Below are 15,000 nucleotides of genomic sequence, written 5' to 3' on the forward strand. Positions count from 1 at the left end.
ATAGTAAAAAAAAAAGGCAACAAAGTAAATATTCAATACAATCAATAAAACAACAATAAAAACTTAAATAATCTGTACGTTGACACTATACACACTATAGTTCGATGTACGATAGGATGCCAAGTAACACATGGCCTGGCATCAGTCTATATAAAAATGCTATCTAAATTACATTTTAACTTTTGCATAAGCCTGTATGGTCATCAAGGGTATAGGAAATACAAGTGCTACCGTAAGTGCTATGGGCTGGGGTCGAGTCTGAAGAGTTCAGGCAGAAAGACAGAGAAACGCACACAGATACACACAAAAATGCGTGTGCGCGCGCGCACACACACACACACGCACGCACGCACGCACGCACGCACGCACGCACGCACGCACGCATGCATGCATACACACACACTGACAGATACATGAGTAAAACCCATTACACAAAATTGAAAGCCACAGGCGGAGACAAAAATAGAGAGAAGCGAGTTATTAAATTAGAACAGAAATAAATGAGAAATTATGACAAAACGATAACAGATATACTTCATTAAGTTCAAAACACTATACATGTAAATACCAATTCTCTAATTGAATGCACTGAAAATGTTAAATCTTTATAACAGCTTTAAAGCAATGGAGGGATAAGGTTGCAATGGTTAATCACTATTGTTTTATCTGCATACAACCTTACAGTAAGTCAATGATGATCACAACACGGCTTTTTAGACATCATTAAGATATGCCTTCTCACTTACAGTATACAATAGTATTAACTATTAACGCATGGACGCATGCATGCACACGTGTTAAAAATTGTGCTTTTTGAGCCAGTAAATGCAGCAGGAACAACCTCTAATATAAAACAGACATGCAAGAGAAAGAGACAGAGAGAGTGTATGCGTGTGTCTGTGTGTGTGTCTGTGTGCGTGCGTGCGTGCGTCTGCACGTGCGTGCGCGCGTGTGGGAAGGACTGTACAGTACAGAAGGACTGTACAGTACAGTATACACTATGTCTACCTGTGTACATACTGTACATACAGTATACTGTAAATGGCGGTGTTCTTTCTCCATTGACAATATGCTCTATATTTTCTCATGTTGAAAACAGAAGCCTGGTGAAATATACTTTCCTTCTATTTTAATTCCGATAATCAGTTTAAGTAATTCTGTCTGTTAAAGGTTTGAGACCGGGGTAATTGTATGGAAACAGCCATGGAAATTATAACTAGAATGACAATGCAATTAGCACCGAAGGAGAGCCAGAAGAGTCAAAACAGATCTTTTTGCCAATGCTTTTCATTTAGAAACAAAATGGACAATGACTGGTTAAAAAGGTTGTATAAAATTAAGACGTGAGTATTCCTGACTGAAGTGGCCCCACACAAAGCAAAAAGACATGCGTGCGTGCGTGCGTGCGTGCGTGCGTGCGTGCGTGCGTGCGTGCGTGCGTGCGTGCGTGTGTGCATGTGCGTGCGCGCGCGTGTGCGTGCGTGCGTGCGTGCGTGCGTGTGTGTATATACCAATATTGGGTTGGTAGACTATCCGATATCCAATGGTTGGAGACTGAGGCTTATCCCAGGTGATTCTGAAGTGACTGTACCCCTCCTCTGTGACACGCAGGTTAGTAGGGGATGAGAGGGGCACTGCAAAAAAATACAAATACAAATTAAATTTAAATACTGCAGTTCAGTTCAGTTCAGTTCAGTTCAGTTTAGTTTAGTTTAGTTTAGTTTAGTTTAGTTTAGTTTAGTTTAGCTCATTCAAGTCCAGTTCAAAGTATTCAGAGTACTTTAAAAAAAAGTACTTTTAACATACATATTAACCACATGAACCCAAAGCTTTGAAAACATAATTGTAACCACATGGATCCCGGCATACCTATTCTGGGCAGGTCATGGGCAAAAATTTGGTGAAAATAGGTGAAACTTTTATTGAAATAGACAATCTGCAAGCTCAAAGAAAGTCACTTGAGTTGAACAAGTGTAGATGTCACATCTTGGATCACGTTGCTCAAAGACTAAATGTGTTCCGACTAGTACTGTATGAATGCACCTTTACGATCAAACATGTCACTCTCCCTCTTTCCTTCCACTCTTCATTGTGTTTCTTTACTAATGAGGCAGAGATCCTTAAAAACATATTCACCTCTGGAAGCATATCGTCGTTGTCGGGTGGAAACCTCGTATCTCCAAGTTTCAAATTTGTACGTTCTTTCGCAAAGTAAAGCCCTGCTTCATCGTACAAGGCCGTCGCACAAAAGTAGTGAAAACAGCAGATCTACAAGCACACAACGCCTCGCACGTTTAAATCATTTTTAAAATGATAAATGCAAAACAAACGGTTTTGGACATACAAGGTTTCCACCCGACAACGACGATATTATATACAGTGTAATACATCTGCAGAATCCACACTCTACGTCCCAAATCACCTTGCATCGCATCTCAATACAGACACGTTCCCATATCATACTCATGAAAGTCACATCTCAAGTTGTTTTTGTCTGTGATTTATCAGCTAGCAGTTTTACGGGCTCCAAGGAGATTTTTATTTGGAATTAAGGCGTGCCAAGTGGCCACAGTCCCCCTCTCAATAAGACGTGAATTATATTTCCTCTGACATTTCAATTCCCAGTGGAAAGGAGGAGATGATTAGTGCAATTCCTATGTGATAATCTTGGAGAATGGCTTAGAAAATCAATTAGAAACTGAGCGTGGCTATTTAATCGTACCATTAATGAAGGAAGCCTCTGTGATTATGAATGGCCTTCATTAAGATGATTACAGTGAATCAGTATTTGCCATCGCTCTAATTAACATTCTCCTTCAAGAGTGTAAATGAACATAAAATTAACAGAATGCAAATTAACATTCTGCTCTCTGCAATGAAATTAATTATCGTCTGCTTCTGTCCATTTCATTTCAGATTTGTTCTGGGAGCTAGCTTGTTGCTTAAAGGGACACGCGTTTATTTTCCTGTACAGGTTAGAAACTGCATAAAGGTAAAACGTTGCAGGCAATTAAGCAAGCGTTGCAGCAAATAAAAGTAATAATGGGTGCATGCATTATACAGTATTTAGGTGTGCCTGGAGAAATGAGTTTTATTTTTTATTTTTTACCTGAACTGGAAAACTGTGTGTGTGTGTGTGTGTGTGTGTGTGTGTGTGTGTGTGTGTGTGTGTGTGTGTGTGTGTGTGTGTGTGTGTGTGTGTGTGTGTTGCACGCGCGCGCATGCATGCGTGCGTGTGTGTGTAGCAGTGTTGATTTTGACAGCAAATTTTGATTTAGTTTTAGTCATAGTCTTTTGAATAAAATTCCATTTGGTTCTAGTCCTATCTAAATATACGTGTAAAGGTGGTTGCACACTGCACTGCGTGTTTTCGTTGCGTTTTGGAAATCCGAAAGCAGTACTAGGCCAGGGAGAGAGAGAGGAAAGAGAGAGAGAGCATGGGACTCAGTGCGACAGCTGCGAAAATCGGGAAAAATCAACCCTGGTCCGAAAATAAATACGAAACGGGCGGCAGTGTGCAAACGTGATTGACATAACGTGAGGTTGATTTTTTTATTCACGCACTCCGAAATTCACTCCGATATTCGGTCCGAAAAACGCAGCAGTGTGCAAAGACCTTTATTCTGGTTTTAGTTGACAAAATATCAAACATTCTTTGTTGACTAAATGTACAGTTGATTTAGTCAACATAAATGTATTTTGCCAGGCCTTGATGGCATCTTGATGCTTGATTTTACACTTGCTGAAAATAGCCGATCTACAAGCTCACAACGTGTCGCGCTGCGCTGCAATGTGTTCTACTGGATATCTTCTCCACTAGTTTCTCCCTAACATTTCAGTCTAGTTTTTATTTGTTGACAAAATTGTCATCAAAGGTTTATTTAGTTTTGTGTGATAGTGTGTACATATACATGATGTCAGACTCACATGTAGCTCCCAGTGCTGACACACTGATGCCATCTCCTCCATGGGTGTAGAGTGGGGTGACTGTCACCTTGTACTGGGTGTCTGATAACAGAGGCTGGAGGACGGCTCGCCTCTGCTCACCCGGAACTAACACCTAAAAACACACAAACAAAAACACAGGGGTTAGAGCCCTGATCCAGCATGCACGCACATCACGTCACGGCACGGCACGGCACGGCACGGCACGGCACGGCACCTCGCACACGCACACGCGCACACACACACACACACACACACACACACACACACACACACACACACACTAGACTAGGGCATTAACGACTTGTGATTTTTGCAGGTCGACTCGACTCAGTAAAAAGTTGGGCTGAAGTCGACTTTATCGTTTGATGACGTCGTCACATCACACACGACCCCCCAATTATTTTGGGGGGTCCCCAGATGATTAACTAATGTTTTCTCTGACATCAAGCTCTGACATCACTATGATGTCAGGGGAACCACTCTAACAGAATGGGTTTTCCGCTCTGACAACACACTCTGACATCACTGTGACTGTCAGGGAAACCACACTAACAAAATCCCTTTCATGCCGATATATGGAGTTCCCTGGTGTCATCAATATTAAGCCCATATCTAACAGGACTTCATATGGGAATGCCCATATTATATGGAGGCCACATCGGCCACATAGCACACTAACAGAATCCATATAGAACGGGGTAAGATGAACCACTTTTAGCTAAAGTTGCCCTGGAAGCAAGAAAAAGTGAGATGGCAGTAAAATCAAAATATCTAGACATATTTCTGGATGTCTTCTATCATTTGAAATTATGAGTTAGCATCTATGACAAAGGGCCATAAAAATATGACTTATTAAAAGAAAGTGATCATGTGGCTCAACTTGCCCCAGGTTAGGAGTAAGTTGATCCAAGTCAAGGGGTAAGTTGACCCATATATATTCTTAACTTTAACAGAGCATGTATTACTTATCAGAACACATTTCCCTTTTGCAAAATAGTCTTATTTCTTTTCTTACGGTTATTTAAACTGTAAGAAAAACTATTCAAACTAATTAAATAAAGTTTGTTATTCAGAACCTTTTAATATTTGCAATTATTAATATAACATTGAAAACTTCAGTTAACTCATTGAATGCCCTTTTCAAGATGGCCGCCAAGTACCAGGATGCCACGTTCCTAAATTTCTAGTGCACAGATCAATTTTTAGTGCACGGATCGTGCACGCCCATGCACCATATATGCACCATATGTGTAGTACTTTTTAACAGCTTTCAAACAAAATAATCCGCTTGGAAATCCGTTCAGGCATTCATGAGATACAAGCCTTCAAAGTCAGACAAAACAGCCATTTTTGACATTTTGAAAGATGTGTTTGTTATGGGGCTAAACATGCAATTTCGCAATTGCGATCATGCCTAATACATTTGAGGCATTTTTAGAATTTTTTTTATAAAAAATTTTTTTGATTTCTTTTTTTTTTTTTTTTTTTTTTCAAAATGGCTTCCAACTCGGGAAACTCGGGCTGTGGCAGCCTGGGAGTACTGTAATAACTCGTGAAACTCGTGCCTTGGCAGTCAATGAGTTAAATGAGTGAATACATCAGAATGAAAGTTCATTCAGTTTAATTTGAGTTGCAAAGACCTAATACAAATATGAATGGTGATATAATTTTAGTCATCATAGCTTAGTTTTTGTTTAGTTTTTATTTAATTTGTCTGTGAAAAAAGGTTGTCGACGAACATTTTCCGTCATAGTCTTAGTCGACAAAATCAACACTTCACTGGAGTGGATTGTCCCCTTTACACAATAGTCCTTTGTCGAAGATTAAATATTAAAAGAGGTGGTGCCATAGTTTTGTACTTTTTCTGTTTTGTATGTGTCTATGGAGTTAACATTAACTGGGAACGGGTGAACTACTCCTTTAAGGCAAGTTTCATTCTTGGAGATTTAATGGACAAATTGTGTGCTGCCTGAGTGTGTGTGTGTGTGTGTGTGTGTGTGTGTGTGTGTGTGTGTGTGTGTGTGTGTGTGTGTGTGTGTGTGTGTGTGTGTGTGTGTGTGTGTGTGCGCGCGCGTGCGTGTGCATGCTATCATGGTCACACTAGATAAATCTGTCCAAGACAACAACTCCTATTAGTGGAGCTGTCCGTTTTGGCTGTGGTGCTGACCTGCCAGTGACATAAACACGCAGATACGCGCGCGCACACACACACACACACACACACGTGCGCGCGCGCACACATGCACGCACGCATACACACAAACACGCACAAACACCATGCATCAAGTAGAAACACTCGCCGTTTCTTCTCACTTCTTGTCAATCCTTCTCCCTCACACTACAGTGTACACACACACACACACACACACACACGCACGCACACACACACACACACACACACACACACACACACACACACACACACACACACACACACACACACACACACACACACACACACACACACACACACAGAGAGAGAGAGAGAGCAAACTTCCTCCTCGGAAGAGAAGAGTCCTTAAGTAATCCCTCTTTTTTATGTCTGAGAGAAAGATTTAAGCCGTTCTCTTTTTTGTTTACGTGTTGTTCTTTTTCTTGTCCAGTATGTGCTCTCTCTCTCCCTCTCCCTCTCTCTCTCTCTCTCTCTCTCTCTCTCTCTCTCCCTCCCTCTCCCTCTCTCTCTGCCCCCAGTCCTTCCTCCCAGTGAGGTAAATGGCTACTGAAAAGATAATGGAATGTCTTCTGGCGTGGCCTGGCCTCTCCATCTTCTAGTGCTCTGACACCACACCACACACAGGAGAATTAAAACAGAGAGGGGCGGTGGAGGAAGAGAGAGAGAGAGAGATGGAGAGAGAGATGGAGAGAGGAAAAAACGGGGGGAGCCGTTGAAAGGTGGGCGCAAGACAAAAGAAGAGAATACGCAGGGAGAGAAAACCAAGAGGTGGATGGAGGAGAAGAAAGGGTGAGAGAGAAAGAAAGAAAGAACAAAAGAGAAAGGAGGGAGAGAGCCATCGGGGTCATTCTTGTTGAACTAAGCTCAAGGGCTCTTATGGTGGATAGAGGGATAAGGGAGGGGAGGAGGAGGAGGAGGAGGACAGGGACTGAGTGTAATCAATTTTATGGTTGTAGAAAATGACCCTGCTACTGTCCACTCTGCTGCTGGCCAACAGGCTGGGAGGGGGAAACGACTACAGTAAGCTTTTCCTGAGACAGAATCCCAATGAATCGCTGCTCGTCACCTTTTAGCAGGCACATGCACACATAGACATCAAAGGGGGCTTGAGCCCCTGCCCTTTTATCTGTCTGTAAAAAGTGCCCTCTTCAGACCATGAATGCCGTTTTTACTGTGGTTAAAGAAATGAAAATGCCCTCTTTCCGTGCCATGCCTGAAGACAGTGTTCAAGAGAATTGCCTTGTCCAAACTCTCCTGAATAGAAATCCAGTTTTGACTTGATTATGCTTAGTTCAGTGTGGTATCAAGCACTGAAAACCAAAAGGCCCTTTTAGAAATTTCAGCCCCTGCCTCTTTAACATTATTTGCACGTCCTTGCCTTTTAGTGTCTAACCGCTCAACAGGGGAGGTGCGTGTGTGTGTGTATGCGTGTGAGAGAGAGAAAAAGTGAGAGAATTAATATTTTCTCTGCCTTGGTGTTCTCTCACACTGAAATAAGGCTAAAGCCTACATTATACTACAAGTATAAATTATAGGTATAAATTAGCCTTAAGGTTTTGCTGAGAGAGCCAATATGCCAGGAGACACAAAGGGGGGTCAATTAGGAAAGTATAGGCGCTCATTAAGCTAACTAATCACTTTTAAGAAACTGTCTGGAATGCATCCATTTAATGTGTTGCAAACCATCCCTGCAGATTTTGGAAACGGTTCCCATCAACTCAAGCAGCATGCTGCAGTCCCCATCAACCAGTCAATCTAAGCTAAAAAGGGGCATGACCCAAAAGAAATTGCAGTAGTAATCATTCAGGGTTTTTTATGATCCTTAGGGTCATCCAAAAAACATGTTAAAAGTTTCCCATTATATTCTTAGTGGATCAAGGTAAATTCAGGCGGTTCAAGTTTGGGTCCCTTCACTTACTATACAGGAAAAAAAGACCATCTAAAAACCTTCTTTAAGTAGCATGTGAGGGGTATTAAGCCCCTATCAGAGTCGGTACCGCGGTGAAGAGCTATCCACCGCGGTGTAGTCTTTTTGAGTCATAAAACGACAACGTTACGTCATTCCTCGTGGTGAAGAGCTTTCCACCATGAGTCCCGACACATCTCTCTGTTTTTACTTTCAGACAGATAGGCCCTCCCCCCCCGTTCACTGATTGGTCGATCTAGACCAGTCAGTCACGGTGAATAGGACTTCTCCGTGACTGACTATGATGGCCTTCACTTATTTTCTGACTTCAGGTGGAAAGCTTTCCACCTAAAATTTGCGGTGGATAGCTCTTCACCTTGGACTATGATAAGGGCTTAACTAGGTTTTTTTTTCATGATTCTGAATCCATTGCAAGCATTTGTTTTCCTCGGGCCCAAAACAGACCCACAAAACTATGGTTTAGTGATGAGTCATCACTTTTCACACTTTTGTGGAGTCCATTTTTAGCCCGAGGACTGTTTTTCGTGCAAAACAAATGCTTTCAATTGATTCAGAATCATGGAGGTCTTTTTTCCTGTATAGTAAGGGACCCAAACTTGAACCCCCTGAATTTACCTTGATCCACTAAGAATATAATGGGAAACTTTTAACATGTTTTTGGATGACCCTAAGGATCATAAAAAACCTTGAACCATTACTATTGCAATTTCTTTTGGGTCAAACCTCAGATTGACTGGCCTATTAACCAAACCTCATGAGTTTCATCTACCGATTAATTGAATATTGGCTCTCTGGTAGCTCCATATTCTAATGTTTTTTTGTTTGGTTACTGTTTACCTGAGGATTGTACAGCATATTACACCAGATTGTGTGGAGGAAACTGAATTCTATTACACCACCAGAAGTCTCGTTCCAATATTCCGGGGACCTTGAACAAGCCTTTACCTTTAACCAAGCAAGTTGTATGTAACTGGCCGAGCCACAAGGCATCCCAGATCTGTTGTTTTAACCTTCATAACAGTGTGTGTGTGTGTGTGTGTGTGTGTGTGTGTGTGTGTGTGTGTGTGTGTGTGTGTGTGTGTGTGTGTGTGTGTGTGTGTGTGTGTGTGTGTGTGTGGGACAGGGAATTACTACTTTGTGGGGACCTCATGTCCCCACAAAGATAGTACAATCAGAGGAAAAAACCTTGTGGGGGCTTATTAATAGGTCCCCACAAGGTGTTTAGGGGTTAGGTTAAGGGTTAGGGTTAGGGTTCAAAATGAATGGAATGTCCCCACAAAGATAGTAGACTATGTGTAATGTCCCCACAAAGTAGCAATTGCAAACCTGTGTGTGTGTGTGTGTGTGTGTGTGTGTGTGTGTGTGTGTGTGTGTGTGTGTGTGTGTGTGTGTGTGTGTGTGTGTGTGTGTGTGTGTGTGCATGTGACGTGTGTGTGTGTGTGTGTGTGTGTGTGTAACAGTCTGAGCTCCAACTCACCGACTCCTCTGCGCTGTCGCCCCTGAGGCTGACGTAGGAGACCCTGTAGCGCTCTACGTGAGGGTCATGCAGGCTCCACGATGCCTCCAAGCTGTCAGTGGTCTCATCGGTCAGCCGGAGGTTTCTCACTGCCTGTCGAGCCACTGAAACAACACATGGAAAACAACGTTTCAATTGAAAACACTTAAGGAAATTCTAGCTAAAAACCGTGTTCACTTAAAGGTGATACACCATGAAAATTCACTTTTCCTATTTTAAAACCTTTTTTTGGGGTCCCACTAGCACCTTCTATCCTCACAAAGTCCCATTTCAGACCGTTGTGTCTTTCTCTGGTTTTGGGAAGGTGGAGGTTAAAAGCATCCCACGGTTCTCAAAACAGGCTGTCCAGATTTGCTGCCGTTCGTGACGTAATAAACGGCCGTTTTTGAAAAAGATTTTTTTGGGTGGGGGGGTGGCGCAGTTCAGGCCAAAGGTGGTACTGCAGCTGAAAATGCTCTGAGAGCCATTCAAAAATGAGAGGCTCTCTATTCAGGAGTGGTAATTTAGCCTCAAACCTTTTGAAAAACGTTTTTGGGACATAAACAATATGACATAAATACTTTTTAAATGCATGGTGTATCACCTTTAAAGGAGCACTTCAGAACTCCCCCTCACCATTATATTAGATGGAATCCCCATCGATGACATGATTGGTAGGCAGGTGAATTCTGAAATGTCCAGCCCACCAATGCAGGGGTCATCAATATGTCCGTACACGGACAAATGTGAACGTGGCAAAGGCTTGGTTTTGTCCTTTGGCTACTTTTAGAATACTGTATGTACTGTATGACTTATTTACTATACCTCACTATGGCATATTAGGAGTCCCACTAGTAGTGGTTCTACAAATTGTATTTGCAAGGACCCCCTAAACCAAATGGACCAATAGGGTTCATTTGGTTCCGTTTGAACACTCTCAGAGTTACCGACCTGTTGTGGTCATTCAGGGTTAGCTCTTTATGTGTTTCTGGTAATATTATTGTCCACTCATTTTGTCCGTGGCAATAATCGAATTTTGACCAAAAAGTCCACCTCAAGCCAGCATTACAATGACCCCATGCACCAATGAGACTGAGTAGACAGAACTAGTGCAATCTTATTTATGTATAAAATATATAACCTTCCAGAAAAAGAACAGGCACATAAGATAAGATCAATTAAGTTGGCCTAATCCCCAATGGGAAATTGGTTGATACAACAGCTGTATCAATTCCGGGCAATAGAGAAAGCAAGAACAAGAGAACAAGAGCAGCGAGTAATAAAAATCTAAATAAAATAAAGGGATAAAAAAATACATAAAACAGCATGCAGTAAAATAATCCAATCATAAAATACATTTATGACACAGTGGTGATAATAATAATTATGATGATGATGACGCCAGTAACACTCTTTAAAGTGTTACCCTTTACGGGTCCAGTTTTAAACTGTCATTGTGTCCGTGGCAAACACTTGGTCTTGTCTTACACACGATTATAATGTTCTTATTTTGATTATAAGACCCAATGACTGAATGTCAAGTCTCCAGGTTTTCTTCAGAATATGTATGTCCTTGCAAATGTTTTATCTGCAAGGACCCCCTTAACTCTGAGAGAGTACAAATGGAACCAAATGGACCTGGAAGGGTCCATTTGGTTCCACATGCCAACATGGCGATGACCCCTAGTGATGCAGACCCTCTGACTGATCGCTGAACACGTAACCATGAAAAATGAGAAATGCTGCTGTCCAATCCGTCACCAGAACATGAGAAAATTAAAGTGAAGAAAGGTCCGGTATTTCATCCATTGGAAGAAGCTACACCATGTAATACCATGTTACCACTCTCCACTACAAATTCACACCACACTTCAAAGGAAGCCCTCAGCTCAAGCTCAGCTCAAGCATCTCCCCCTGACCTGACCCACAGTCACTACTGTACTGTATGTACTGTCAGTGGTCACTGCCCCGGTTGTACTCACCCCACATCTACCGTACTAATCACTAAAAAGTGTTCAATTAAGGATTAGATGATAGCTAGTTCACTGTCAATGTGTCTAGGCCTACTTTTGATGGTGACAAAGATGCTGCATCATGCCGTTGAGATAAAAGCTACAAGCGATAACATCCTGGCTCGGTTATCGTGAAAGACACAGCTTTCAAAAAAGCTGTTTTGCAGCTGTGGTCTTTGCGGTAGCTTTAAACAAAGTAGATACACTTTTAACTGAAGTGTTGCTACTCAGTGCAATGCTACAGTAGGCCTACTTACTACACATAAATAATGCGAAATTATGCTACAGTGCGATCCAGTGGTATAAAATAACACAAGTTACTGTAATGTACTTACTGTAAGTACAATTTTCTTCAGTTACAATTTTCAATAATGAAATAATGAAAAAAAAAAACATCACGAGGATGCAACTGGGACGTATCATCAGTGATGTAGCCTGAGGTCGACAGGTGTTTCAGGTCTACCAACATCATACACCCTCGCCCAGGTGACCCAGCCGGGGTTGATCAAGTCCCGACTTACACCCTGTAGCTATCCACAATCAGTCCTATTAGGGGAAGATCGGTCACTCAATCCGCTGCACCGGAACTACTCTGCCGGGACTGGGGGATAAACCACTCTGGCGCGTGGAAGAAATAGGCTCTGTGGGTTGACTCCTCCTACGTCTCACAAATACTATTACTTCTACCCGACTTCATCTCAGAGGAAAATATTGTTACTCGATGCATTGTGAGCTTGTAGATCTGCTATTTAAATAATATGCATACTTGTGAAATGGGACATTTTGCACAATGAGTACTTTTACTTTTGGAGCTATTTTGATACCAATACTTTTATACTTTTACTCAAGCACACAGGACTTCTACTACTACCAGAGTATATCTACAGTACATGGCTGTATTGATACTTTTACTTAAGTAAAACATGTGAGTGCTTCTTCCATCACTGGTGCAATCCTTGTGTAATCAATCAGCGGTGACCCACTGTTCTAAGTTTCTGCTGTAGTGAGCGAAGCTTCAAGTAACAGGGGGACATCGTGTGACTTTTAAAGTTTTCAGAGCTGCGAGTGGAGTTTCTAAACTGCTCTGACTCGATTAGCTGTAGCCTGCTCCCAAGAGTAAATACAATCCAGATGGGGTCACCACTGCAATGATGAAGTTAGAACTAGGGCTTCTGGGTAAGGCCAGCTGGGTAAATATCATGCTACAAACAGAGTAAGTTTACCAAACTTCAATCTTCAAAAAACTTGTTTTTCAAGGTAGTGCAGTGGCATCTTCATAGCCTCAGAACATTTTGTTTTGTTGTTGTCATTTTTCATAAACGGTGAAGATAGACAGCAGTACAGTAGTTTAAACCAGTGCCTCACATATACATAAGTAGGAGTGACGACGAGTGGTTATTTTAAGCCTACGATAATTCCCTTTTCACTTTCTGGAACTATGTAAGCAACAATAGCCAAAGCTCTAATTAACTTGTTAGAGCTGTAGTTAGCTGTTGTCTGGCATCACCAAGAAACTTTGGCAAACACGCTATAGACTCTCACGTTTCAACTCAGAACACTTCTCTGGACAGATGCTCTGGCCTCAAACACTACATGGATGGCTTCCCAGGCTAATGCACTTACTGTATATCTCTCAGCAAAACAATCAGAATCATTTAAAGCCGTGCTGGTAGATCGAGGTTGCTGTGCGAAGAAATAAATCCTGTTGTAACTTGACATTTGGTATGTGCATCACTAAAAGCACTTATTACATGGCTTTTAAATACTTGACTCAATTACTGTAAGGCATTCAATCTGTTATTTCCGCATAACAGACCATTGTTCTGTCTCTGTTTAGGGATGCAGCTCTAATCGTAGAATCTGATGGACTATGTTTTGCATAACGTCACTGTCTGGCCATAACCTCTTAAATCCATTTAGTTTCAGATTTTTTGACATAAATCAGGGCTAACACCCTTTACATCTGAGTGTTGGTTAAAATAATATTTAACCAATGGAAAGTAGTACAAGGTTCTTGGGACAAAACCTCCTAACTCCACACTTTCTGCAAAACCAGTTAACTCCACCCGATTGGCCCTCTCTTCTTTTCATAAATATGTGCTATTGAACACCCTTTACGTCTGTGTGTTGGTTAAAATAATATTGAACCAATGAAAAGTAGTAAAATCCCTTCGGTCAAAACCTCCTAGCTCCACTTGAGCTCATTTTCCCCGAAAATGAACATTTTAGAGTTAGGAGGTTTCAAATTATTTTTTTTTTTTCTTTTCTTCCATAAACAGTTGTGTAGTAAGAAGGGTTTCTTTGCAGCAATGACCAGCTCACTAGTATTTATTATCCCTTTCTTTAAAACACATTACCTGGTGTGGTTGTAGCAATTGTTGTTGTCCTGGCCACTGGGAAAACACATGGAGGGGAAAACAGATCACATAATTAGATATGAGACTCGCAGCAACAGTCTCAATCAAGCAGATTTCCTCCCATTGAGATAAGCCTGGATAAACAAATCAATACTATGGATCTAACACACTAAGCTGGGAATTTGGAAATGCTAATTCTATGATCCTATAATTATAATCTGTCATTGGATCAGTCTCTCATCCAGGCACTTATTCAGGCACAGATTTACATTACATTACCTGTAATGTAATCTGGAATATTCAATTAATTTAACATTGTTTATTTGTGTTTGAGGACTGTGAGGGTGTCAGTGTTGTCAATCATTTACATCAGTGGTTCTCAACCAGTGGAGATGATGGAGAGTTGGTAACCAAATGGACCCTAATAGATCTCTAACTCTTGAGAGTGTAAAATTAAACCAAATGGGCCCTTACGGGTCCATTTACACTCTTAGAGTTAAATTGTTGTTAAACATCTGCATTACTTAATTTAAGAAGAAGTCTACACAATTAGAGAATGTAGAATAATTGTTATTTTGATCAACATTTGCCGGTTGTCTCTCCTAACACATCAATACAGCATGGAATTGTGGACAAAATCGTCAAAACGACAAAAATACAAAATATTCGAATCTTTGGGTCTGAGAGGCTACATGTCATCAACTGGTGGTCCGTGGCTCAAATGCCGAATGAATAATGGACCTTGATATGAAACCACTGATGAAAAAGCAGAGCCATCTACAAACTCTCACATGTGGTCTCCACAACAGAGATGGTGTCGCTCTCCGACTCGTCTTTGAAGATGGCCGTGAGCATGGCTTCATACTCGGTGGAAGGACTGAGACCCATCAGGCGGTAGCTGTCCTCAGTTCCACTCAGAACCACCTGGGAAAGTGGAAAACATGCTGTATTAGTGTCCTCATTATGGACATGAAGAAAGTGAACTCTTAATGAACAAACATAGCAGATCTACACATTGTGATTCGTTGTGACGCGTTGTGAGCTTGTAGATCGGCTATTTTTGGTGAACGTTCCCCCCAGAATAGTGA

The 15,000-nt window shown here is 41.5% G+C and overlaps 1 protein-coding gene across 1 annotated transcript in view; it reads right to left on the reverse strand.

Annotated features, from left to right (window-relative positions):
- col14a1a (collagen, type XIV, alpha 1a) overlaps positions 1 to 15,000 on the reverse strand; it is a gene marked incomplete at its 5' end in the record, with an annotated part of 191,350 nt that overhangs the window by 134,745 nt on the left and 41,605 nt on the right. The window contains 5 exons of the mRNA XM_080752542.1: positions 1,512 to 1,634; positions 3,928 to 4,060; positions 9,526 to 9,668; positions 13,913 to 13,948; positions 14,704 to 14,836. Of these exons, the coding sequence (XP_080608668.1) occupies positions 1,512 to 1,634; positions 3,928 to 4,060; positions 9,526 to 9,668; positions 13,913 to 13,948; positions 14,704 to 14,836 (568 nt within the window). The remainder of the gene's footprint in view (positions 1 to 1,511; positions 1,635 to 3,927; positions 4,061 to 9,525; positions 9,669 to 13,912; positions 13,949 to 14,703; positions 14,837 to 15,000) is intronic.

Source organism: Nannobrachium achirus, assembly GCF_963921795.1.
Source record: "Nannobrachium achirus genome assembly, chromosome: 2".
In the NCBI taxonomy this organism is placed as follows: domain Eukaryota; kingdom Metazoa; phylum Chordata; class Actinopteri; order Myctophiformes; family Myctophidae; genus Nannobrachium; species Nannobrachium achirus.